This window comes from Desmodus rotundus, chromosome 7 (assembly GCF_022682495.2).
Source record: "Desmodus rotundus isolate HL8 chromosome 7, HLdesRot8A.1, whole genome shotgun sequence".
NCBI lineage: Eukaryota > Metazoa > Chordata > Mammalia > Chiroptera > Phyllostomidae > Desmodus > Desmodus rotundus.
In genome coordinates, this window is record NC_071393.1 from 11,862,458 (window position 1) to 11,888,902 (window position 26,445).

Sequence of the window (26,445 nt, forward strand, 5' to 3'; positions counted from 1 at the left end):
GTACATGGCTTGTCCTCTCTCCCTGTCTCTCCCACCTCCCAGTTTCCAGCCGGAAGAAGGCAGTAGAGGCCAAGTGCAGCCTGGCCTGTGAGTACCTGAGTGAGGAGGACTACATGGACCTGCTGTGGACCACCCTGTCTGAGTTCCCAGGTGAGGGACATGTGGCGAGTGGGAATGGGGCAAGTCACGTGCCTGGTGCCACCTGGAAGCAAATCCCATTCCCAGGGGAGCTGGGGATTATTTTCTCAACTCTGAGCTGCAAATTGCCAAGCACTGTGAAGGGGCCGAGATTGTACTCTGCTCGAAGGCTAACAGGTTACGCTGCCCAGTTTCATGCGTGCTGGCCGAAGATATGAAAACTGTGCGCAGCAAATAGCGGGAGGAGAGCATTAGCATCAGCTCCCCTTGCCCCAAGTCCCACAGGGATGGTGAGGCAGGAGCCAGGGAGATACTGCGGTACCAGGGATTTGCAACACAGCTGCGGAACCTCAAGCTTCAGGAACTGAAACCTTTTATAATAGGCTGCCAGGAACCTGCCCAGCCTTCGGCCTGGAAAGAGACGTCATCTTTATTATATTGGACAGAAGACAGACATGCCCTTTGCTCTGGAAGGAGACTGTATCTCTATCTCCCAAGGTGATTTCTATAAAAAACAACCTTGAAATGATAGTCTGGAACAAAAGGGCAGCTAGTAGCTCTGCTCACAAGATGTGAGAAATACGAGAGACCAACGGAGCGTAGTCCCCCAGCCCCCGTCACACTGGCAAGGACCAGTGACAAGTCAAAAATCCAAACCTGCACATAAAGCAACAGTGGTCGCCGGTTTGGGGGGCTTCAGACAAGCCACACCTATGACAGCTTCTGCGGGTCAGGAGCCTGGGAGTGGCTTGCCTGAGTCCCCAGCGTATTACATTTCACAAGGCTGCAGTGGAGGTATTGGTCCAGGGTTTGCATCTCATCTGAAAGCTCATCCGTGGCAGGACCTGCTCCCATGCTCGCTCATGTCGCTGTTGGCCAGATTCGATTCCTCCAGGGTTGTTGGGCTCAGGGCTTCAAGTTCATTCCGTTCCTTGCCAGGTGGCCCACAAGGCAAGCACACACGAAGCAACCTCACACCACTTTGGCTGTGTTCTATCATTCGAAGTGAATCTCTAGGTCCGGCTCGCTCTCAAGGGGATTGTAGAGGGTGCGAATGTCAGGAGGTGGGGGACATTGGGGGCCACCGCAGAAGCTGCCTGCCATGGTGCCTGCTCCCTTCCAGGTGTCCTTGTGACTCTTTGGATCATTGACCGCCTGGGCCGCAAGAAGACCATGGCTCTGTGCTTCGCCGTCTTCTCCTTCTGCAGCCTCCTGCTGTTCATCTGTGTTGGCAGGTGGGTGGTGAAATGTCTCTCTTATTTCTCAGGTCCTAGTCAGGGGCTCTTTGGGCCTGTGGGTTGTGGATTATACCCCCTGGGGGTCACCTGAGGGATTCCCTTCAGCCCCTCACTGGAACTGAGGCTGTTGGCTGCCTTAACACTGACCAAAAGCTGAGTTTCAAAGTTGGGGAGCCTCACAAGGGAGTGGGGACAGGAAGGCATTTTGGTCCAGGGTTTATTCCAATACCGTCCCATTTACACTTTCGACAGCATCTTCCAACGACCTCATGCTGATAGCTGTTAATGTATGGGTTAAAAGTGTTCATTTGTTCCATGGAAATCTTTTTAATAGGCCCTGTTTTCTAACCCCTTTCTGGTTCAAAATATGCAAGGGGCCGTGCCTCTCTTGACCTGTGAGAGGCCCCAGACAAAACCTGATGAGGAACCTGTGGAAGGTCTGAAGATGCAGCGTAGACCGTGAAATGTTGCTACGCGGAGACATTTACAGAAACAATAGAACGGAAGTTTGGGAATCAGGATCACCCTAAAAATACCGAATGGAAGTTTACTTTCCTTGGCTCAGCTGCTTCCTGGCTCAATACCTGCCCCACGGGTCCTGCCGGGACTTCCGATTATTTTCATCACTTCTCCCCAACATGGCCCCCAATATGTCCCCCAACCTGGGCTCCACAGCCTGGTGCTTTGGAGAATGACAAATTTTTTTAAAGCAGGCCGTTAGAGAGGGCACCGAGATTCGAGTACCCACATGCCTGCTGCATCAGTGTGTGTCGAGTGGGGGTGGGTGTTGCCGATTTCTGGGGTATAAGTTCTGCCTGGGCAGATAGGACTTTACCAAAACAAGCTGACAGAAAGAAAAAGAAAAGCCTGCTCGTTTTATTTTTCTTTCCCTAGAACTATGCTCACTCTGTTACTCTTCATTGCAAGAGCGTTTATTTCTGGAGGCTTCCAAGCGGCCTATGTTTACACGCCTGAGGTAGGAGGGGTGCCGGGGAGCAGTGGGGCGGTGAGGGAGGGAGATTTGGCTCCAGAAACACCCAGCTTGGGCTCCTTGGTGTGAGACTTGTCCTTGGGTCTGAGTGACGACTATGAAGCCCTTCACTATTTCAGGCTGTCTTTCTGTAATATTCTTTCTGCTTATAAAAGCTCATGTTCAGTGTAAAAGTTCCCAATGATGCAGAGCTGTGTAAACCAAAAGTTTGAGGACCCCTCCCCCCCCTTTGCTAGAGACATCCTTCTTGGATAGTTCAGTGCATGTTCTTCCAGGGTTTTTCTAAGCATCTATTAATACATGTTAGTGCATGCGTGATGCTGAGCAACTGAGCAACTGAGGAGAGTTTCATAAAGGACCTAATTACAATGGCGTGGGCAGGGCTTAGGGAAACTACACAATGACGGAGCAGTACCCGGCGCTTGCCCTGGGGTGGAGGTGGCTGGGGACACTGTTACCCTCCAAGACCAGAGAAGGGATGTTACAGGGTCCCAGGAGAAAGTCATGTAGAGACAAGCTGTGACCTTTAGTGACAGGACACAGGTGGCCTGAGACAACCTGGAAAGGAAGCGGCAGGAAAATACATAGCTCAGCATCTCTCTCCCACCTCCTGCCCGTCCCCGGCTGGGGCTTCCCATTGACTGAAGCCAAGCAGAAGCCAGGGGGCCAAGGAGACCCTTGTGGCCCACACAGGCCAGCCGCCAAGGAGGAGAATGAGGTGGGGAAGGGTGGAGAGACGTGCTGGAGAGAAAGGTGGAAGACAATGAGCATAGAACATACGGCTCTACTTGGTTCTTTTTAACAGCTGCGGTACTCTACCCTACTGCACTGTCGTGTATTACACTGTATACAGTGTGTAGTGTGCACACTGTATACTATACGCCATGCTTCACTGCACACTGGGTATACACTTACAGTAGTATATCTACACTCTACGTTATATTCTGTACTTGCCATACCGTATAGTATACACACACTAAATGTTATACTATCTCATGTGTTATATGTCCTCTATATGATAGATGCTGTACTGTTCTAGGTATAGTTATATAATGTGTTAGTAACTGATATATTCACACATAACTATAGAAATCACATTATATTATTTGTAGTAGGATATATAGTTCTAATATGTGTGTACACATATATATGAAGTTTAACATAATATAATGTCCGTCCATCTCTACTGCACTGTAAACTGGAATAGTGGATTGTGGAAGGCAGTTACAGCCGTTAACAAACATGAGGTGGCAGGTAGCTGACTACCCGCTGACGTGGATAGGATTTTAAGGCATATCGCTGAATGGAAAAAGCAAGTTTCAGACTGATATGTATAGAATGATACCATCTATATTTTTAAAACGATGCTATATATTTTTTCTTTTTTTAAAGATTTTATCTATTTTTAGAGAGAGGGGAAGGGAGAGAGAAAGAGGGAGAGAAACACTGATTGGTTGCCTCTTACACACGCCCCAACTGGGGACCGGGCCTGCAACCCAGGTATATGCCCTGACCGGGAATCGAACCAGCGACCTTTTGCTTTGTGGAACAGCGCTCAATCAACTGAGCCACACCGGTCAGGGCCAATGCTGCACATTTTCTACACCTATATTTTTTAACAGATCTGGGAGGACATATTCCAACTTTATAATAGTGGAGTCCTATGGGGGGAATTTTCCCGAGAGGAGTAAGTTAATAGGGAATTGAGGTTTTTTACAAGAATATATTTACATGTTGCTTATGTAATTAAGTGAATTAAATGTCATATATAAATGCATATGGTATGCATTCAAAAAGTATTTGTTGAGTGAATAAATGAAAGAAGGAACGTAGTGTACAATCACAGAAAAACTAGAATATACATGGAAATGTGATAATGGCCTCTGAGTGGTGGAATTGTGCACAATTTTTCTTTCCTCCTCAGGCTTTTCATTCGTTTAAAGCGTGGTGTTTGTTAGGGGCACGCCACCTCCTGTAACAAACTGCTCCCCCAACCAGAATGTGTTGGCACACAGGCGTTTCTCACTTAAGAAACAGCCCAACACGGGCGTTCCAGGCTGACAGACAGCTGTCCCCCTCACAGAGGATCCTTGCATCATGTGACTCCCTCATCCAGATTGTGAACCAAGGGCGACTTTGCCTCCCAGGGGACATTCGGCAATCTCGATACATTTAGGTTGTCACAACTGCAATGGCAGGTGCAGGAACGTGACCGCGGCCAGTGGGGAGAGGCCGGAGATGCCGCTAAACATCCGACAGTGCCCTGGACAGCCGCCCCCACCTCCGTAGTGCCCAAGTTGGAAAACACTGCCCTAGAGCCTCAGAGCCCTCCTTCCACCAGCAGGCAGGGGAAGGGAGCGGGGAAGACATGCCCACTTTTTAATCACCGTGTCCTGGACGATTCACAGTCCCTTGTCACTGTGCCCAGAGGGGAACCGGGCACATGGCCACTCCTGGGCATGAGCTGAGAAACCATGTAAACATTTCTGCCTCTCTCTTGGTGAAATGCCTTGAAAGTCCATGAGCAGCGCTTCAAGGTGAACCGGGGGGAAGTGGCAGGTGGGACGGTGCCTGGATCCCGAACGGAGTTCCTAGAGGAGCCTTTGGTGACCACCAGGGCAAAAGGACCCCCTTACTGAGCTCCCACCCATGGCTCAGCCTCTCGCCCTCTTTCTCAGTTGAACTTCCTCTCTCCTTTGGGGCAAGAATCTTCACCCCAGCATCTCACCCCTTGGCAGGGTCACCAACACCTGAGGGTTCTCCCTAACTTCAGGCCCGCCCCTGCGAGCCAGTCCCATCATTCCTGAGCTGGAGCAGAAAGAAGGATGTGCATTTTCTCAAGGCCACGCCCGGGGGCTGTGTTTCAGGTCTACCCCACTGCGACGCGCGCGCTGGGCCTGGGCACCTGCAGTGGCATGGCGAGAGTGGGCGCTCTCATCACTCCGTTCATCGCTCAGGTGGGTGTCGCCCAAATACAGAGTGGGGGGTGGGGGTGACAAAGGCCAGCACGTGGCACGCAGTTACTACGTGCTGAGCCTTCGGTAGAGCCCTCTGTGTGATTATGCTTGCAGAGGAGAAAAGCCCGGAAGGGTCCAGGGACTTGCCCAAGGTCACACAGCTGGGAAGCAGAGAAGCTGGGGATCAAACCCAGGTCTTTCCCATGCAGAAGAGCCCAGCGGTGCCATATAATCTGGCTGAAAGTAGCTTGGCTGAAGACAAGTAGGCCAGCACAATTCTGTGGGACACGAATGTCCCCGGCTCTGGTTTCTGAGTTGGAGAATTGGGTGTAGTTGTAGAATCTTGCAACTCTATGTGTGTCTTGAAGCATTTCTACCCAGATTGAGGGAACTTATTTTGAAATCTTTTTGTTTTTTAAGCATCTAATTTATTTTTTCCTCATTTTATCACCTTTAAAATTTGAGATTAAAGGCACATCACACAAAAATGAGCCATTTTAAACTGAACAGTTCAGTGGCGTTTGGCACGTTCACGGTGTCGTGCGACCACCACCTCTAGCTGCTTCCAAAACGTGTTCATCACCACCAATGAAACTCTGTACCCACTAGGCAATCACTCCCCACCTCCCTCCCCCTGCAGCCCTAGAAGCCCCCAATCTGTGTTCTGTCTGTGTGGATTTACCTCTCTGGCTATTTCATATACATGGAATTCCTATCCGTGTTTTAGCCAAGTAGTTCTGTTCTGTGCTGTTGGGTTCAGCTATTGTATGTCACTGCCAACTAATACTGGTTGAGAGCTTGCCATGTGCCTGCGGGGTGCCAAGTGCTGCTAGGGTACCCTCTCATTAGGGAGTGGACACTGCCCTGATGCCCATTTGCCAAACGAGGAGATGAGGTTCAGCCCTGCTGCATGTGTCGCCCGGTGCCATCAAGCTAGGGAGTCCGCAGAGGCACCGCTCCGGGAGAGGCACGGCTCCGGGAGAGAGTGTCGGAATAAGGAATATAGATTCTCAGGCCTCATGGGGTCTGGGTTTAGATTCCAACCCCATCCTTAGTATCTGTACGAACTTGGTTATGGTTACTTACCATATGGTTACTTGGTTACTTACCTTTTTTGAGCCTCAGTTTTTCCCTCTGTAAAATAGGGACAAAGAACCTACCTCATGGGGCTGTCATGAGGACTAAATGGGACAGCCAGACAGTGCTAATAGGAGGGCCTGGCATTACCAATATCATCTGGATGGTTGGTGGTCCACTCACGACGGATGCTCTCTCTGACATGCGTCTTCCTCCCCCAGGTGATGTTGGAGTCCTCCGTGTACCTGTCACTGGCGGTGTACAGTGGCTGCTGCCTCCTGGCTGCCGTGGCTTCCTGCTTTTTGCCCATCGAGACCAAAGGCCGCGGACTGCAGGAATCCAGCCACCGGGAGTGGGGGCAGGAGATGGTCGGCCGAGGGACGCACGGCGCAGGTGTCACCAGGTCGAACTCTGGCTCTCAGGAGTAGTGACCTCTGGGGGGCTGAGCTGGTCTTTCAGGCTGTGGAGTGCGGGGAGCTGGTGGAGCCCGTCTGGGGCGTCGACCATCACTGCCGACACCAAGAACTCACCCAAGAGTACAACCTGGACCCCGGTTGCTCATACCCATTGAGAAACCCCTACCCCCCGTGGATGGGGAAGCATTTGCTCTGGGGGTTTTCTGTATGTGTGGGGGGAGGTTTGTTAATACCCTGTGGATCTGCATGGGGAACTGCCACACTGGGAGTGCCTGGTGACACCGGTAGCCAACCAGACATCATCCAGAGCTAGCCGGTCCACACCCTTGGTGAACGATCTCCGTACATACCGTCCAGGCCCAGACCCCTGTGAGACCTGCCGCCCACCAACCAAGCCTGTTCAGTAGGTTTCTCTTACACCCCAGGCCCCGAATTTCCTTGTTTGAAATTGCAGGTGACTTGGGTGTGGCCTGAGCAGCGTTGTCTTGGGTCTGAGAAATGCTCCCTCTGAAGGGGCCTCTCAGTTTGCCTCCCCAGGCAGGGCCTGACTTGTGGTGACTCTGGCAGATAGACATGCATTTGAACTTCAGCCACGTGGCTCTAGGGGGTCCAAATGTGTCCAAGGGGACAGCTGATGACAACCCCAGAGAGCTGTTGTGCCGTGCATTGGGGGCTGAGGTGAAAGAAAGGCATGAATCAAGCCCAAAGTCAAAACAGGGGCCTCCCATTTGTAAGCAGTGAAGGCCACCTCGGGGCTTCTTCTCTTGCCCCCTCCTCGGTCGGGCAGATTGGGGACTCTGGGGGAAAGAAAACAGTTAACTCAGGTCTCAGCACTTTGGATTTTGAGCTTGGGTGGATGGCTAAATGAACAGATAAAACAAAAAGATGCTATGCCCACCACCCATGCTTGCGAGGGTTGGCCTGGTCTTTACACAGAGGCAGCTCCTGGGATTCTGGCAACAGAACCCACGGCAGGGATGCCACAGGGTGGGGAGGAGTGGGATGTGTGAAATGTGTACATTTTCAGAGGGAGAGTCATTTGGGTTTCGGGTTGGCCTTGGAAGGAAGGGCTGACACTGTGTCTCAGCTGACAACATCCACCTCCTAGATTTGGTTTATAGGAGCTTTTCCTTTTCATGAAGGCAGGGGACCTAGAGAAGGAGGGAGGAAGCTGCCGGATCCCATCAAAGGCCAGAAAAGACTGACTCTCTACTTGGAGATGTCTGCTTGAAGTCAGTATTGCGAGGAAGCCAAATGTGTACGTTCATCTCTTATTAAAACATGTTGGTGATGGACATCACAAGGAGCCAAGTTTGTTCGTTTGTCATAATGCCCTAGTGACAGTTCAGGCCAGTGGTCTCGCCAGCTTTGTCCATCCAGGGTCATCTCAATGCTTTAATAATATGATCATCTTTCCCATAAGGGGAAAACGTCGTACGGTTGGCTGCCAACATTGTGACTTTGAATTCTGTTGGAGGCAACACTTCCTTCTAACAGTGTCAAGGTCACAGTGGGCAACTTCTTCAGGTTCATGTCCTAGGTCAACTGCAAACGATCCTGTGTCCCTGGAATATGGGCTGCAGCCCCCTTGGCCCAATCGGTCATTCAGAGAGGAAACAGCTTGGCAGATCTTCCTCTCCCTGGCAATGAGGGTGTACCCTTGAACCCTGAATGGCTACAGCGCTAATTATTTCTGGTCTGCTGAGCTCTCCCGGGTAACGTAGAACCTTCGCTTGTCCTTTTTGCCTTCCAACTGGCCAGACACTGCCTGATGAGCATGCCCATTCCCTTTACCCTCAAATAACCTGGAGGAATTGGGGGCTGGGGTGAGGAAGGGATGCTTGGTGGGCAGAAATGTTTTCCAGGGGCTGGGGGTGAAGAGGCCTACAATTGAGAGCTTTCTCTTCTTGAGAAAATGCAAGTTAAAAATTCTTGCCTTCTAAATAGCCTGCCCTTTAAAAAAAATCAATATTATTGAATGACACAAGAGCTGTCACAAAAGTTGCCAAAGCCTTCAGCTGAGGACACTTGTATCTAATTTTGAACTATCCAAAAGCTCCCGTTTCCATTAATGGAAATGTCATCTATTTGTCTGCGCCTTAGGAAAGATTTCAGAAAATGGCAGATGTTCAGTGTAGCCAGGGTTATATAGTTTCTTTCCCTTCAAGTAGTCTCGGGGACACACAAATGACCCTGGTGGTGTTGGCAATGAGAGGAGAGGCTATCTTAGAGATGGACTTTGAAATGAGTATGGACATTCATTATTGTTAAATAATATTAAGCAACAGAGAGCCTTGTAGGGTGAGATTCAGAGTCTCCCTTGGTTACTACTGATAAACATCCAAGGACTGGATACCTTGAGCTGCAAGCAGAAGTAAAACTAGTCAACAGAATCTTAAACCATTAAAATATTTTGTTCATTTAACAACAAGCCCAGAGTCAGGAAATTCTAGGAAAGATTCAGCAGCTCAACGATGTCATCAAAGACCTAACTTCTTTTTGCCTCTCTTCTCTGCCGTCTTCTGCATGTTAGTTGCTAGAAACCTCATGGTCACAATATGGCCGCTGAAGTGCCAGGCATCATCCTTATTTTCAAAAGAGATAGATTGGTAAGGAACCATCACAAAAGGTCTTCCTTCAAATGGGTCTGTTGCTTTTGGTTAAAAGGGAAGCCCTTTAGCAGATTTATCATCACTTTGCATTGGTCAGACCTGGGTCCCCTGCCCATCCCAGCATGAATCCTTCCCTAGGGCTGGGGAAGGAAGGACCTACTTCCCACAGGGTCAAGGGATATGCACTGCCTCTTGAAACATGCGGATTCTGTTAGCACGGAGGAAGGAAGACAATGGTGGTGGGATGGGGGATGGCGGAGAGAAGCCTGTCACAGAGTTCTCATCAAAGCTATTTTAATTTCAAGGAATAGTGATTGGACTCAGGTTAATTCAAATTAAGAAGCACAGTTTTATTATAAGGCTGGGATCATTGGTAGTTAGTTTCCTACAGGGGACACCCAGGGAACATAAAAGAGTGAAGCAGGAAGAGGGGAGGACAGTGGCAGAATAAGGAGCGCAGGCCCTGTTCAGAAAGGGGGTGGCATTTAATCAGTTGTAGCTGATTCTTTTTTGTATGATGGGATCTCCCAATTTTCAAGACAGGCATCTGGATTTTTTTTACTAATCTCCAACAAATTTTAGTATGTTGGATCAAAAAAAATGTAAATGATGTGTGAGCCCAATAAAATTCATCTGCAGGCCAGGTCTGGTGAATGGGCTGCCAGTCTGCAGCCTCTGAAAGGCTAGAACAATCTCAGAAATAAAGTACAGCCTGGCCTCCCACCTGCAACAGGGAACTGGGGAGCCTCCACGGTCTGAGACAGCGCCTCTCTGGACCTGTGGCCCCCATTTCCACTCTTCTCTGTAGACCTGCTTTCTTCTGCTTCTTCGTGGTGGCTGCATATGCCTAATGGTACATATGGCTTCCACTCCCCATGGCTCAGCTCTGCAAACAAAGCTGACTCAGGTGCTCTATGTCCCTCTTCCAAATCCTCAGGGGAGGCAGCCGATTGGTCCACATTAGTGTTAGTTTTAGTCCTGTTCCAATTAAGATGGGTTGGGGGGATGGGGTCAAGAGCTACAAACAGGGTGCCTTTGGCCCGCTCTCTCAGCACAGGGTCACAATGACAGGTACACCTGGAACCCACAGCAACACATGTAAACTCTCAAGTCTGTTCATCGTAACTACTGTGCATCGTGTCGAGCGTGTGGTCAGCATGCGTGGAGTCCCCACCATGAGCCGAGCACGGTATTCAATACCGAGGATGCAAACAAGGGAGATGTGGTCCTCATCTTCGTGCACTTGCTGTGCAGCGGCGGATACGGGCATGAACACATCATGGTGATACGGTGTGATGTGGATGCTAATGGAGGGTTGCGGAGCATTGTGGGAGACACACAAGATGCCAACCCCAAAGCTCCAGAACATTCTGAGGCCTCTTCTGATTCCTCAAAGACTCAGTGGTTTTGGTCAGACTTGCGTCACCGGTGGTGCTTTGCTGTATTCGGATTCGTTGACATTTGAACATCCAGGTACATCATTTAGAACCATTTTTGGTTAATCAAGAATATTTGATGATGAACCACTTCAGTTGCTCCTACCCCCGCCCACCATGCCAGAGAACAGAATCCTTTGTAAATCCATCGAGAAAATAACAATTCCACTCACAACAGCATCAAAAAGAATAAAACGCTTAGGAATAAATTTAACAGAAGGGGAGTAAGGTTTTTACAAAGTACAAAACATTGCTGAAAGTAACTGGAGGTCTAAATAAATGGAGAGACATCCCAGGACCACGGGTCAGCAGACTTACAATTGTTAAGCCATCATTAAGACGGGACTATCACTATTTTGTATGATTATGATTATGATTATGACTATTAGAATGCTAACTTCGATCTTGGCTCTCACCCTACTTTGTTCAGGGCCGGTCATGATCATGGCAGATACCTCTGGAAGAACCCATCAGGTGAAACAATAAAGGAGGGAACAGTAATGGCATGGACCAATCGAGACCTCTTCACAGCACGCAGGGTATCACCAGTCCCAGGTGCACGAAGACCTCCAGGAATTGGCCTGGTGGTTCCCCCTCACCTCGGGCTTCTTGTGGACAGGAGCCAGGGAGGGGCAGGGTGGGGAGTAGGCAGTGGCTTAGAGAAGAGCACATTGATTAGTTGGCTGAGGATGTCCTTGTGTGGGGGACAGTGGTCACTGGCATATTCAGAGGTGGGATGGTGGCATCGTGAGCAACTTCCTCTCTTCTAGGACCTTCCCAAAGAGCTTGGCTGCCTCTAGGGCACAGCCCCAGTGGATGGTGAGCCCGTAGCCTCCGTGGCCATAGTTGTGAATAACCTGGGAGAAGCAAGAGACAAGGTGGCCTGTTCTGCCCTGGGAGACTCAGGAGCTTTCTGAAGAGTCCTGGGCAAAGCCAGGCGACCTCTTCTCAGCACCCTGGTGGGAAGTTGGGCCCCCCGGGAGCAGCAGTATGGAATTGCTTGAGAAGCTGGAGATTGACACCCTAGACTTCTCTTCTACTTAGGAGATGAGCCTGCTTTCCACACTCAGCACAGGAAATGTAGAATCATCCAGAACTTGAGGTCAGATCCTGCTGCAGACTGCCAAACTTCCTGTGTTAATAGATGACTCTTCTACCCACCTCTGGACACCATGGGGTCCCCATATGAGTGGACTCTGGGCAACAAGCTAATTCATCCTGGAGACAGAGGCAAGACCCTGGGGCAGTTTTCAAAGCTAAAACCATTAGCTGGAGGTTGAAAACTCCCTACGTGACTCTCCCCTCTGCACACACACACCCGGGACAAGAAAGGAAGGGTGGCCTAGACAGGGTGATTGCTTTCCAGACGGAAGCCCAACCACCAACCATTCACGTCAGTGCCTTCAACCCAGGACAATATCTCCCATGATTACAGTAAGCCCAGGTCCTACCCCATGGGAGAGAACACGAGAGAGGACCCCAGGGAGACAATGGAGCAGCCACAAAGGGATGTGAGCTGGAGTCAAATTCAGACCACCTCCCAGGCCTGTCCCTCACCAGTGGTCTGATTTGGGTGAGTGACTGCACCTCTCAGAGCCCCAGTGTGCTCATCTGAAGCGTGGGGAGAACAGTCCTGACCCCAAAGAGCTGTAGGGCAGATTCCATAAAATCCTTCACGTCTTGGGCACAAAGCAGATATGCCCATTTCCTTCTACTTGACCACAGGCTTTAGCAAACCCAGGCACTGCCCTCTATGCAACCTTAAGCAGGTCCTTTACCATCGCTGGGCCTCAGTTTCCCCGTGTATAAAGGAGGCACTATTAGCCACCACTGCCAGAACCCTCTTTAGGAGGAGGGAGGGCCTTGCCTTCCTTGCCAGCAGACCGTACCTCTGTGTTGGAAGATCCGAAGCAAAGCCGTTCTCTCTCTAGCCGAATCTGGGGGCGTGCTGGCCGGAAGCCAGTGCATTCAGCAACAATTTTGGCATCCTGGAGAGAAAAGTGTTCGTAATTCATCTCTGGATTCATTTTTTCTGCTGCCATTTTTACGTGAGAGAGTTTGCTTTTGGAACCTCACTACCATTACCACTGCCATTACCACCATCACTGTCTGTTTTATTCCTCACCACTGCCACCGTCACCACCTTTGCCAGCCACCACCATCATTACTGTCACTCGTCACCACCAGTTTTATCAGCTACCCCATCTTCCTCGACCACCACTACCAGTCACCACCGCATCACCTCCGAATCACCATCCTCAGCATTTTCAGCCCCATCAATCCCAACAAATAGCTCCACCCCTCATCACACCCTCTTCACCAACGGTGTTGTCATCACCACTAGCAGGCAAATGGGAAAACTGAGATTTATGCAACAGGCACCTCTGTTCCTGGTGAACACAGAGGAAGGTGTTTTGAGGATGGCGCCTCAGGAGAGAGCAACTCTTAGTCATGGCCATAAAGGTTCATCAGCCCACAGCAGGACTTCCCTGCACATTATCAGGTTCTGGAGTATTCCACAGACCCTTGCTGGAATTGATTCACCCAGGTATCCCATGGTGGAATCTTCCATCCTCAAGGGTCCTCACGGTCAGGCTGCCGGGATCCGGGTCTGGGGAACGGATACCTCTCCCCACCTTACCTTCAGCGTGGGCTCCAGTCTGCAGCAGCCTTCCCAAATGGTGTTGTGGTCTTGAATATTGTTTACCTCGCTCCAGTTCCCCAGCTGGAAGATGCCTCCGAGAGTCACTGCCTGGACCCTGCATGGAAGTAAGGAGGGTCAAGGATGGATGAAAACAAAGCCTCTGTGACAGACGGGGGTCATCGCCATGCTGCCCCACACCACCACCTCTGCCTGAATCACTGCTACCATCAGCCTTGTCATCCCTGTTCACGATGCCATCAACACCACAGCAATCGCCGCTGTCACCACCATCAGCCACCACCTCCGCCATCACCACTGACGTCACCATGAACATTGTCGTCTCTTCCACAGTACGGCATGGTGACTACCATTAACACTATCGTATCACACACTTGAAACGTGCTGAGAGAGAAGATCTCAAGTGTTCTCACCGCACACTAAACATGTAGTTATGTGAGGTGATGGGATCATCACGCACACCCATGAGATCACTTCACACACCTTAAAGGAACACAATGCTGTGTGTCACTTACATCTCCATGATGCTGGAAAAACATCATCATCTCCCTCAACAACATCACCTTCACCACTTCCTTCCTTGGCACCATTAAGATGGCATCACCATCAACTCCAGTCACCACTTCCCACCATCATTAGCCACTGGTGTTGGCTTCTCCTCCACACCATTCACATTGCCACTGAGACAGTCAGCTTGGCCACAACATTGACCTTGAGGCTGTCGTCTCTGCCACTCTATTAACATCATCACTGACACTGTCATCCGTCAGCACTGCCTCCCTCCCCCACTCCCAGTCACCACTATCATCAGCACTGACCTTCTCACCAAGAACAATACCGTCTTTGCTACCACTATCTCACCATCAACAGCAATGTCACCCCATCGACACCACCCCCCTAATCAGTAACATCATCACCTCTATCACTAAGGTCACTGTCAACTCCAATCACCATTCCTACTATTGCCTCACACCACCTCCTGTCACATCTGTCACGTCTTTGTCTCCAGCATCACCTCTGTCTCTAGCATCACTGTCATCCAAAAGCATTTTCAAGAGAGAGTCCAAATAAGTCCGAGTCCTGCCTTCCCAGGCATTTAATGGCTCAACCACACTTTAAAAAAAAAGACATTGGGTCCTGGCTGGTGTGGCTCAGGGGATCAAGCGCCAGTCTGTGAACCAAAGGATCGCTGGTTCAATTCCCAGTCAGGGCAACATGCCTGGGTTGCGGGCCAGGCTCCAAGTGGGGGCATGGGAGAGTCAACCACACGTTGATGTTTCTCTCCCTTTCTTTCTCCCTCCCTTCCCGTTGCTCTAAAAATAAATAATTTTTTTTTTTAATTGGAAGAAAAAAAGCTGAAGGGACTAAGCAAGGGGACTGGAGTGGGCAGCAGGAGCATAATGAGGGGGTAAAGATGCGCCCCCTCCTGCCTAGGATGTCAGGTTTTTACCCTGGGATGATGTACGGGGACTTGTAGATGCCGCTGTCTGGGTCATGGGTGAGGATGAAGTGCTTCACCCAAGGAGCGTCCACCTGTTGGCAGAGGATGGGGAAGCCTCATCAGGGGCACTGGATCAGCATCCCCCCGCCCTGCTCTGCTCCGAGACCAGATGTTCTGATAAGGCGGTCAGTTCCGTAGCCCTCACAGGACGCTGCCGGCCGCAAGTCTGCCCCGGAAAGCCTGCTCTTGCAGGAAGAGCACCCTGACTGAGAGCCAGCCTGCTCCCTGAGGTATTGCTCGGTGTCGCCCACAGGTCCACAGAAAAGCCCAGCACCCATGTGCAAATGCACACACACACCCATCCCCACACACGTCCACACCTAGGAATGCACACGTGTACACTCGCAAGTGGGCGTGCCTCACACACATGCACATGTACACAGTGAGAGGCGGCGTGGACTGATGCTTACACCCAGGCTCCTAAACCAGGCTGCCTGGGTTCTAATCCCAGTTCCACCACTGACTACTGTGTGAACTTGTGCATGGTACTTAAGTCCTCAGCTTCCCCTCTGTGAGGCGGCAATGGTGATACGATGGACCCCACCTCAAAGGGTTGTGGTTAGGGTTAAATGACTCACTGTAAAGTGCTCAGGCCTGTGCCTAGCACTTAGTAAACACTTCATAGATTTTTACTCTTTTTGTTTTTATTATTGTTATTTTTATCCTCATCCGAGGACATTTTTTCATTGCTTTTAGAGCCAGAGGAAGGGACTGAGGGAGAGAGAGAGAGAGAGGAACATCAGTCTGAAAGAGAAACATCGATCGGTTGCCTCCTGTACACACCCTAACCTGGAATCGAACCCGCTACCTGGGAATCAAATCCTCAACCCTTCAGTCCACAGGATGATGCTCCAACCAACCGAGCCACACCAGCCAGGGCTCTTTTTATTATAATATGGGCGTATTTGTACATATGTGCAGTTCCCACAAATGTACAAACATATACACACATGCTTTGCTATTAAGAAGAAACCTAAAAAGAGAACGTTTGGGAGGGTTGTGTCGTGTTGGTCTTTCTTGCTTTTCTGACATGCAGTTCCTCTAACAGATGTCCCCAGCGCATCCTCTAGCTTGGAGATGAAATAAATCGGCAGCTATAATCTTCCTAGCAACAAAAGTCAGGGGTCTCATCCCTCATCCCCACACTCACCTTAATGATTTGCCCCCGGCCTGGCTGCAGCAGGGGGTCTGGCTGCAGCGCCCCGGCCCACACGCCCGTGCAGTTGATAATCACGTCAGCACCTCCTCTTGCCACCTGGCAGCAACCAACAGGGCAGGTGGGGTGGAAGGGGGTGAGGCAAAATGCCTGAGTCCTTCTGGGGCTGACAAAAGCTTAGAGTCTGGGATGGGCCTCAAGGGGACCCTCAAAAGCTGAGAAATGGGACCTCAGCTCTGCAACAGGAAGCAAAGGCTCTCCTCTCCTCCTCCCTCCCACACCCAGACCCCTTCCATCCCTGCAGCTCACCTCCTCAAAAGACTCCACCTTCCGCTGGAAGAACTTCACTCCCCTTTCAGTTAACCTGGGCCGATCGGACACATGAAAAATCTCACTACTCAGTTCTCTATCCCATCTCTCTAAGACGATGGCATGGGGGACATTTCCCAAAGAACCTTCTGTCCCCATGGGATGCTCCTTGAGAAAACGGCTGTACAGCCAGATCAGCTCATGAGCACCTTGGTGCACTAGTGGGCCATGAAGTACCCTTTGGGAGACCTGAGATGGTCCAAGCTTCACAGGCAGATCGCGATGGGAGAAGGGCCTTGCTGGAGGTGGTACAGTGAGTCAGTGACAGGCTAGGACTCAAACTCAGGCCTTTTAGTTGGAGACGCTTCCCCCTACAATCACACTGCTTTTCACTATCACAGCAGCGAGATGCAGGGTGCAGGAGGGGCGGGGTCAGACCAATGCCTTATGCCCCTTTGTCAGAAGCAGAGCATGAGGAGGGAGGTGGACTAGGACACTCACCCCTCCCTCTAAATGTCCCAGCAGAAAAATATTTGTCACTGTTAGAAATATAGTAGCAACATCCAAAGAACAAGAAATAAACCATGTAAAAGCTGAAGCATAAACTCAGGATTTTTTTACACAGTTTCCTCAAGGTAGAAAAACTGGGGGCATTTGTTCTGGGAAGAGGCTAGTGGAGTCACTCAGTGTCCCCTTCAACCCAGAAGAAATAGCCAGGTTTTAGTACAACAGTTTGCAAACCTGGCCGATAATTAGAATCACTCGGAGAGCTTCCTCAGATGCAACTTTCTGAGCCCCATTCCCGAGATTTGATTCAGTAAATATGAAGCAGGGTCCTCAAATCTATGTTTTTCAAAGTTCCCCAGATCTTTTGACAAAAGCCACCATCTATTCCATATTTTTTTTAATTTTAATAAAATAGTAATATATAGGAAACATACAAAATCTTTCTTAATATGAATACAAACATAAATGTATCTCTCAAGCTAATGTTTGCTAATGTAGAGCACAACAAGATTCTTATCAACATCAGGAACAAGACAGGGACATCCACTATCCCCCATATTAATTAATATTGTTCCAGAGGTACAGGCCACAGCAGTTAGACAAGAAAAAAAAAAGGAAGCATAAGAGTAAAAGGCAACTTATGTTTTGTAGATGATACAAATAGATCTCAAAAACATAATAGAATCCATCTAAAGCTATTACATGCGTGTCACAGATTTGAGTGAGGTCGATAATAAATATCACATATAAAAAGCTTCCCCAGTGGTTCTGTTGCCCAATTAGGCATGGGAACCGTTGTCTTAGTGCACAGGACCAAGGACAGCTGCTGCACACCTAAGGATTAACATTTGGAGTTGGTCAATACAAAGACGAGTACCACGAACAACCAACCGCTACAACCCTGGTCCCTGGGAGGTGCTTTCCTGAAACTAACGTTAAAAATCTCACCTTTCTGTCAGCCACTGCAGGTACGTCCTCCCCTCCAGAATTAGGTTTGTGCTGAACCAGCCATAGCTAGAGTCACAGCAGACAAAGGCAGGAACAAAGGATCAGAGTCAAAGTTATATTTGAAGACTATCAAATGGAAGTGGGAGCAGCCTTTGGTTTTTTGGGGGGATGGGGCTTTCAGAGGTAGAGATAGGACCACTGGATGAAGTTCAAGGGGGAAGTGGTTTTGAGCTCAATGCAAAGAAAACTTTTCCACCACACAAAGCCATCCCTGACATAGGGATGTGCAAGTGGAGACCAGATGTGCATTTGTAGAGGGGATTCGAGCATTAGGTGGGGTGAGAAGAGGACCAGACATTGGGCTGTAGGGAAGAGAATAGAGGGGTTTGGAGTCAGCCTGACTGGATTGGAATTCCATTTGGGTCACTTGGTCGTGTGGCCTTGGGAAGTCACTGGCCTCTCGAAAGCTCAGTTTCCTGATCTACAAAAGAGGATAGCAACATGGGGCTTCTGGACTTGAGATCTGTGATTCCGCACCCGCACGTCCTTAGCCCAGGCCCAGTCTGGGTGGGTGTCTCCTCCGAAGGAGCTGGACGGAGCACCAGGAGACCAAGGGATGAGGGGCTCTAGGCCTAGGGTGGGACAGGACATTTGGTGACCCCATCTTCCTCTGCCTTCTGGACAGGTCCGTCTGAACTGTGGGGCCTCAGCGCCTTTGCCCATGACAGTGACCTTACCTGTAATTAGGGAACATGTCCAGCTCTCTGGGGGTCAGCTTCCGAAATCCCAGAACTATGTCCTTCCAGAAAGGGTCCTGCAGAAGAAGGAGAGAAGGAGGCACAGGATGGGCGAAAGTCAGTAATAACAATACCAACAAAAACTTACATAATGTTGACTGTGGGCCAGGCTCTGTTGCAAGCAGTGAACTTACACCACTGCATGTAATCTTCACGACAGCCCGCCGAGCTAGATACTATCCTTATCCCCATTGAATAGGTGGGCCCACTGAGGCTTAGACAGATTAAGTAACTTGTCTGAGATCACACAGGTAATAAATAGTGGAGCTGAGGTCTGGACCCACACAGTCTGGCCTCAGAGTCCAAATTCTCGACCCTTATGGGTAATAATACGACTTGAGGTGAGTGATAGGGTGAGGGTCAGAGGTATGGGAGAAAAGGGGGGTGAGGGAGAGTTGTCAAGGGGTGAGAGTGGGAGGCAGCAGAGCACAGGGCCAGACGACTTAAACAGAGATGTCGACCTCACCACCGATCGCCTTGACTTCTCTGAGACTCGGTTTTCTGGTCTGTGTCGTGGAATTAAGAGTCCCACGTGGTCCCATGGAAGGTAATACATAACGTGGGTGATGCTGTTAGCACAGTGTTAAGTGTTGACTAAACTGTGAAGAGCTGGCTTGCGGTTGTGGGCACCCAGCCAAATCACTCTCGCCAAACGACCTGAGAACATCCTCCAGGTGGTCACAGACTGCCTGGGTTCAAATCCCAGCTCTGTCACTTTAAAGCTTTATGAGTTTAGGTAAGGTACTTTATTTAATTTGAAAAAAGGAGATACTAACACCTACTTCCTGGTTATTGTGAGAGTTAACGGAGTCACTATTTGTAAAATAGTTAGGACAGAGAAAAAGTGGGATTTCAAGTGAACTGGTTTTGGACACAGAAGTCTGTTGTCCTCGAGACTCACAATACACCCCAGAGCTGAGGCCCCAGCCCTGGTGATCAAGGCTCTGCCCCATAGCCCAGGACTCCACTCACCGGAACAGCCTCACGGAAGAGGTTGTAGCCTGACACGGGAGCCAGACCCATGTGCGCAGCCTGGGGAGAGTGGACGTGACTCAGGAGATAGTCGAAGGTCTGCCGGTTCCAGTGCCTGGAAGGGTCCCCCAGAGTCGCATCACATAATACGCTGAGCTGAGCAAGATAACTCTGAGGGCACCTTGTGTAGGGCTGTGATCAGGCTGGTGGGCAGGTGTCCAAAGCCAGCATTCCACCACTTTCCACTCCTGCAGCACCCCCAAATGCCTACGGGTCATCCCCCTTCCCAAACTTTCCAATATTTCCCCACTAACAGAACGAGAAAAGGGAAACAAAGGATGCTCCATCACAACCATGTGGAGCCTACCTCCAGCTCGGGATCACGTAGCTGCCAAGTTTAAATGAAGGCTTTGAACTATTTTGGGGGACTGTGAGCCACATACATGGTTCAGGCTCTCTCTGAGCACCCCCCCCCCACTGTGAAAAACAGCTTGCACTCCAATATGCTTTCCTCTTCTCCCTGGGCACGCAGCTCACCTACATTTCCCAGACTCCCTTGCAGTCACGTATGGCTATGTGACCGCCTTCCAGCCAATGGCACCTAAAGACTACACCTGTGATCCTCATGCTATGCTCCTTGCACAGGTGTCAGCCCATGAGAATGGCAACATAGGAAGCCAAAGAGCAGGAAGGCAGAGCCATGAGAGGGAAGGGAGCCTGGTCCCTGAATTGTCACCCAGTGATCGGGAATGCTGGTTTTGGAATTTGCGGGAATAAGAGCAGCTGGGGGCTTCAACACTAACACAATGACCTTTACAACTTCTTTGCTAAACCTGAGCATCGATCCGCCCACTTAGAACTGTTCCTAATTCACCAGCTCCTGGGGCTTCGACAGCCACCTGGTTTAGGGGAGGAATGGAGACAGAGGCCTCCACCTGTCTGGCACACATCACTTCTATCCCTGCTAAGATCAAGTGTAGCATCTGTCTAGCCCACAGACGGGGCTTAACATTTATTATTTTCTTCACATCATGCCAGGCCATCGCCTCCACAAAGGACTTGGAACTGGTGACAGGGACTTGGAGAGGACTCGGCTCCCCTTGCTGCCCGGCCACCCCCTGGGAACCTCACTCACACCTCCTGTGGGCTGCTGGGGTCGGAGAGGTAGGGCTGCCAGAGGCCGGCAGCCACGTCAGTGGTGGTGAGCGGCGTGAAGCGGTCTGCGTAGACCTTCACGTCCAGCGACGGCAGGACTGTGTGGTAGCGCTCGTGGATGCAGAGCGCGGTGGACAGCCCAACGACGCCTGCTCCGATCACGACCACGCGCATTGTGCCAGCCTGCAGGAAGGAAGGGTGGAGCTGTGCCATCATCACCACCGGCCCCGCCACCAGCACCGCCACCTCCGCCATCCACCGCAGGCTGAGAAAGCGCCAGATACTGCCAAACACTTTTAATACTTGATCCTCTGAGTGACCCTCACGAATAGAAACACTGACACGTGGAGAGGCAAAGCCACTTGCCTAAGGTCACACAGCTTGTAAGGGATACCACTTTCTCTGGGAAGCCTCCCCAAATATGCCTTATCTACTTGGAAATATAAGAAGGGCCTACCAGAGTACCTGGCCAGCTCCAGGCTGGGGAACATAATGGTTAGGGCAATGGGCTCTGCCTGCCAATCTTAGATCTCAGCTCTCCCTCCTACTGGCCACTGACCTTGGGCTGGATGCTTCATAAGCCTCAATTTCTTCTTCTGGAAAATGGGGACATCAACTCATGTCTCGGAGAGTAGATGAAAGATTCATCAAGAAGGCAAATAGAAAAAGCTTAATCCAGGGTCTAGTACAGGGGTGTCAAACTCAATTTCACCAGGGGCCACATCAGCCTCACGGTTGCCTTCAGAGGGCCGAATGTGACTTTAGGACTGTATACATGGAACTACTCCTTAACTAGGGGCAAGGAGCTCGGCGCTATCGCTGGGTAGAAACAAGGTGCGAGGCTGGATAAAACAAGGTAGAGGGCCGGATTCGGCCCACAGGCCTTGTGTTTGCCACCTGTGGTCTAGTACAAAAGAAGTGACTTACGACATTTGCGGAGCACCCGCTGTGAGCCAGCCTCAGCGCCAAGTGCTTCCCATGCCTCAATCCATTTAAGTCTCCCAACGTTCTTATGAGGTAGGGCAATGTTATTGGCTCCACTTTACAGATAAGAAAACCGAGGCTCAGAGACGTGAAGTCACTTACCCGAGGTCACACAGCCAGGAAGTGGTGCCGCTGGGATTTGATTCCAATTCAAGTAATCTCACATGCACTTATTGCACACCTACTGTGTGCCGGGCTGCCAGCTACTGGATACAGCTGTGAGCGCATCAGATGCGCAGGATGCAATGACCGGCCTCAGAACTCGGGTGTATCAGCGCACCTCCTCAGGGGCAGGGCTGCCTGGGTTCTCAGGAGTTTGGGAAGCCTAGCAGCTTTTGACCTTGAAGCTGCTTGGGCCCCCACAGCAGGGAAATATTCTGCCACCTCCCGCTGAGGCAGAACAAGGGGGCATTTGTGCCTGAAAGGGCCAAATTCAACTTTCCCTCCTCTTCACTCACAACTCTCCCCCTCCAGACCTCGCTCCTGGCCCGGGGCCCTGAACAGCAGGGTATTCTCAGTGCGGCCTCGTTTTGTGAAGTGGGAAATGACTCCAGCCCACAAGAACTGGACTGTTCCGGGGTTTGAGCAGCCAAGTGGAAGATAAAACCCCAAAACAAAAAGGCGTCGTTGCTCTGGACGATTCTTCTTCCAGCTGCCAACCTGGCCTTGGTTGGGGGGTGGGCAGACCCTCTCAGGGACCCCCAGCCTCCTCCCTCAGCCTCCTCCTCTAGAGAACAGGAGTAACCTGAGCTCCCAGGGTCATCGCAAAGATTAAATGACTAGCATGGCGACAATCCCTAGTCCAGCGCCTGCACAGAGTAGGCCCTCAGTACACGGCAACCTCCTTCTGTCCCCCAGCACCTCGGAAACAACAAAGAAAAGAATGCTGGTGCAGAGGAGAAGAGAAGAAGGAGGGAGAGTCAGGTCTGCCTTCACTGCTGGCTCACCATGTAACCTTGGCTGAGTGACCTGCCCTGTCGGGGCCTTCTGGCTGTCTTCGCGAAACCTGCACAGAGTTCACCACTTCTGTACATCAGCAGTAAGAAGGCAGGAATAGAGGGCTTTTCTGTGTTTTCCAAATTCCCCGTAATGAGTACAGGAGGAGGCAGGGCACGGGGAGGCGGCAATAACAGCCCAGGCTGTGGGTCAGACACACCCAGGTTCACCACTGGCTCTGGCACACACCTACTGTATGACCTTGGACTAGACACTTAATTTAATTGAGCAAGGGTGACCAACCCCCCTGATTTCCTGGGACTGGGGGCGTCCCCAGGGTGTAGACTCTGAGTGCTGAAGCCGAGAGAGCCCACGGCAAACCGGAATGAGTTGCTTATTGTACCTGAGCCTCAGTTTCCTCTTCTATAAACTTTTGAGGGTCAACAAAACTCCCTGCCTTTATCTCCCCACCAGAACATCAGCTCCAGGAAAGCAGGGACTTTTGTCTACTGCTCTGGGACCTAGAATAATACCTGGCCCATAGCAACAACTCATGGGTGAATGAATGAATGAATGGGGTTCTTAGGAGGATCAAAAGAGAAAATACTCAAAGGTGCTTGGGAGCTCATAAATTAAACCAGTGATTATCATCATCCCCAGTTTAACAGATGAGGCAGCTGAGGCTGGGAGAGGGCAAGGTTAATTAGAGGTCACAGCAAGAGCTGGAGGAAGGGAGGAGGAGTGAACCCAGCTCTGCTTTTCTGGGATGAAGTTTTTTCCACTCTCACAGCACCTAGAAAACCAGTAAAGGATCGAGGGGAAAGAAAGCTGTTCATATAACGAAAGTATGTGGGGTGAGAGAAGAGAGTGTTTGAAAACCCTGACGAGGTCTCTGGGCAGGGAGAAAGGCTTTGGACAGAAGCAGAGTGGGCACGAGGCAGGGCTCTGGTAACAAGCCAGGCTAGGCGTGGCAAAGCCCTGGGTAGGCGTGGCGTCACATGCCCAAGAGAACAGCCTGAGGGATGACCCAGAGCCACTTCTGGAAACAGCTGGCAAGACAGAGGGACAAGTTATAGCGTGGGGCTCGTTTCTGCAGGTGTGAAAATTCTAAAGGTGAGCGAGGCGTTGCCTGCAGTTGGGGAAACTGAGGCCCAAAGAAGAGAAAGGACTTGGCTGAAAGTCCCACATTTGTGAAAAAAAGATGTGTTGGGGTCTTGGGGTTAAAAAGTCTCCGTGAAAGCTACGAAGAGGTCACGTCCAGACAAGAACCAGATAAGGGGATAAACAATGACAGCAGCTGCTACTTTCAGCCGCTGGGGTTCTCCTGTAACCTTCTACCAACCATCGGGCTGTTATGATGCCCATTTTCCAGAGGAGGTGACCGAGGCTCAGCCAGCCAGCTGGTGAGAAGCAGAGCCCAGGCTGGCCTGACTCACAAGTGAAAAATCTGAAGGTCAAGCAGGTGAAGAGAAACCCCAATGTTTCAGGGTCCTGCGTTGAATAAAATAAAATAAAATAAAATACAACAACTTTAGAAATGTTTAGTGTGTTGGTGATTGGTGTAGAGTTGAAGAGGGAAAAACGTGTGTCCTCAATTAATTATCTTAATAAGCGATGCAAATCCAATTCGATACTGATTGTAGCAACTTTGTGCGTGTGGTGTGTGTGCGTGTAATTATAGTGTCTCTGTGAGGGTGGAGTAGGAAGGGAATGATCTTGGCCATCTGTCACGTGTCAGACTTGTGCAGACGCGGTATAGACTTCCTCTTACTTAATCCTCTCAACTGCTCTGGAAGGTTCTACAGAGGTGGGACTGAGGTTCAGGGAGAGGAAGCCGCTCTCCCACAGTCAGCCTGCCAGTGTGGGCCAGAGTTCAAGATCTAAGTTTCCTGCGCTGTGCCGTAAAAGTACTTTGCAGCCGGCAACAAGTTAGCACCGACACTTTCTGCTTGCCTTTCAGTCTTGCATTTCTCTGCTTATAACCTCCCTTGTCCCGAGAACGGAATGTGAGGCAATCCTGCCTTTGATGGCTATACGTGCATAGCAAAGAACAGGAAAGATCCTTCTGAAAAAATCAGCAAGTCACAGGGGGAGGTATTCGAATGAACATATTAGCTCTTCCAAGTGGCACCCTATGGCCACTTCTCATGAAGGTGAGGTTTTCAGAGTTTATCTTCAAACTGGAACAGATTCTATAAACGCTTGATAACCAGGCTACCTGCTACGTGCCCCCAACTAACAATGACCATGTGCTGAGTACTTACTACGTGCCCAGTTCTGTGCTAAGAGCTTTACATTAATCATCTATTTTAATATTCAAATTAACCCTGTAAGAGGTAAGTGACAATCCCATCTTCCATATAAGGAAACTGAGGCTTGGAAATGCAAGGGTGCTTACCTGAAGTCCCTGCCCGACTCCAAAGGCTGTCTGTCCCCTGCCTCAGGTTCTAATGTGGAGAACATCCGGGAGCACATGAGTTCTTCTGTACCCCCGCCCCACCAAAAAAAACCAACCCACTCACCTGGTATGCCAAACTTCTGGAGAAAAGAGGCAGCTGCTGTGGGCGCAGCGTCCTATCTCCCGAGGGCAGGCTCCTGGTTCTGGGGCGTCCTGTCCTCAGCCCTCTGCCTGCCAGTGGGGACTGGAGCTCAGGGTCAAAGTCTGGAGTTCTAGAGAGGGCACAGCTTGGCACTGTGCTGCTTACAGGGGCTGAACCCGGGCCAGGCTGGGAGACCTCACCTCCCCTCGCTCCCAGTCCCTGAAAAGCTGCCTGACTTTTCTGGCTGATCCCAAGCCCCTGTGTACAAGCCTTGATGGAAGGGAGGGGCAGGCGGGGGTTCTTGGAGGGCTGATGGGCACAAGGAGGCCTGTCTCCCAGGCCAGCTGGAGACGATCCTCTTTCTTCTCTCTTTCTACTGCCACCCTCAGGGAGGGGAGGGTCGTTTCCTGGCCTGCGGGGTGGGGGTGGTCAGTCTGGCAGCCTCTGTGGGGAGGCCAAAGGTACTGACAGGACCAGGGCTCCCAGGGCCAGCCCAACCAGCCCGGTGCCATTCTGGGACGAAAGGTGGGTAAGGCCAAGAAGAGACTCAAGGCGGCGCCTCCTTGGGCCATGAAGACGAGTGGCTCTTTGCTTGGTACCCTAGAGACACTGGCAGCAGGACCCCGGGCCCGTCCTCCACCAGGGCTAGACCTGGAGCTGTGATTATTAAAGCTCGAAGATCATCAGGCGCATCCCTGTATGGATGGGGAAACTGAGGCCCAGAGAGAAGAATCAACCAGCCCTGGGTGAGACATCCCTTGAGTCCGCTTTGAAGGTCCAGCCTCTACCCATCCCCACCCCCCACCTTCAACATCATCAAAAAAAAAAGAGGTGAGGATGAAATAAGAGAATGCATGCACAGTACTGAGTGCATAGTATTTTTTTTAATAATTAAAAAAGGGTATGGTGAACTCTACCTTTTACTCTGCAGGCTTTCGTTTGTTTGAATTTTTAAGAGTAGCCATGTCTCACTTTTGTATCACGCAACCTCAAGAAAATTCCTTGTGCCTCTGGTTCATGGTGGAAAAACTTCAGCATGAACAAAAGTTAATCAGATACCTTCACACTCCCCCCAACCCCCATCCTAGCAAAGCTTTAAGGTTTGCACATTTC

At 50.6% G+C, this 26,445-nt stretch overlaps 2 protein-coding genes across 8 annotated transcripts in view; one reads left to right on the forward strand and one right to left on the reverse strand.

Annotated features, from left to right (window-relative positions):
• SVOP (SV2 related protein) overlaps nucleotides 1–11,425 on the forward strand; it is a 54,054-nt gene extending 42,629 nt beyond the window's left edge. For both annotated transcript variants that reach the window (XM_024567008.3, XM_045200881.2), the window contains 5 exons: nucleotides 43–150; nucleotides 1,262–1,373; nucleotides 2,271–2,352; nucleotides 5,235–5,324; nucleotides 6,623–11,425. In XM_024567008.3, coding sequence (XP_024422776.1) covers nucleotides 43–150; nucleotides 1,262–1,373; nucleotides 2,271–2,352; nucleotides 5,235–5,324; nucleotides 6,623–6,829 — 599 coding nt within the window. In that variant the 3' untranslated portion in view covers nucleotides 6,830–11,425. The remainder of the gene's footprint in view (nucleotides 1–42; nucleotides 151–1,261; nucleotides 1,374–2,270; nucleotides 2,353–5,234; nucleotides 5,325–6,622) is intronic.
• Nucleotides 11,426–11,444: 19 nt separating this feature from the next.
• DAO (D-amino acid oxidase) lies at nucleotides 11,445–25,420 on the reverse strand. Of its 6 annotated transcripts, none has more exons than XM_045200883.3 (12): nucleotides 25,315–25,401; nucleotides 21,432–21,468; nucleotides 20,853–21,055; nucleotides 19,718–19,832; nucleotides 18,686–18,762; nucleotides 17,949–18,014; nucleotides 16,494–16,548; nucleotides 16,179–16,283; nucleotides 14,978–15,060; nucleotides 13,507–13,624; nucleotides 12,755–12,853; nucleotides 11,446–11,722 (listed from the first exon to the last, which is right to left on the reverse strand). In XM_045200883.3, the coding sequence occupies exons 3-12, from the start codon at nucleotides 21,044–21,046 to the stop codon at nucleotides 11,591–11,593; spliced, it is 1,044 nt and encodes a 347-aa protein (XP_045056818.2). In that variant the 5' UTR covers nucleotides 21,047–21,055; nucleotides 21,432–21,468; nucleotides 25,315–25,401; the 3' UTR covers nucleotides 11,446–11,590. The 6 variants fall into 6 exon arrangements, with proteins under 6 accessions (XP_071077985.1, XP_045056818.2, XP_053784569.1 ...); XM_053928594.2 differs by lacking the exon at nucleotides 25,315–25,401 and adding an exon at nucleotides 21,959–22,266; XM_071221884.1 differs by lacking the exon at nucleotides 21,432–21,468 and having other exon boundaries at nucleotides 11,445–11,722; nucleotides 19,718–19,777; nucleotides 20,855–21,055; nucleotides 25,315–25,420.
• Between the last annotated feature and the right edge of the window lie 1,025 nt (nucleotides 25,421–26,445).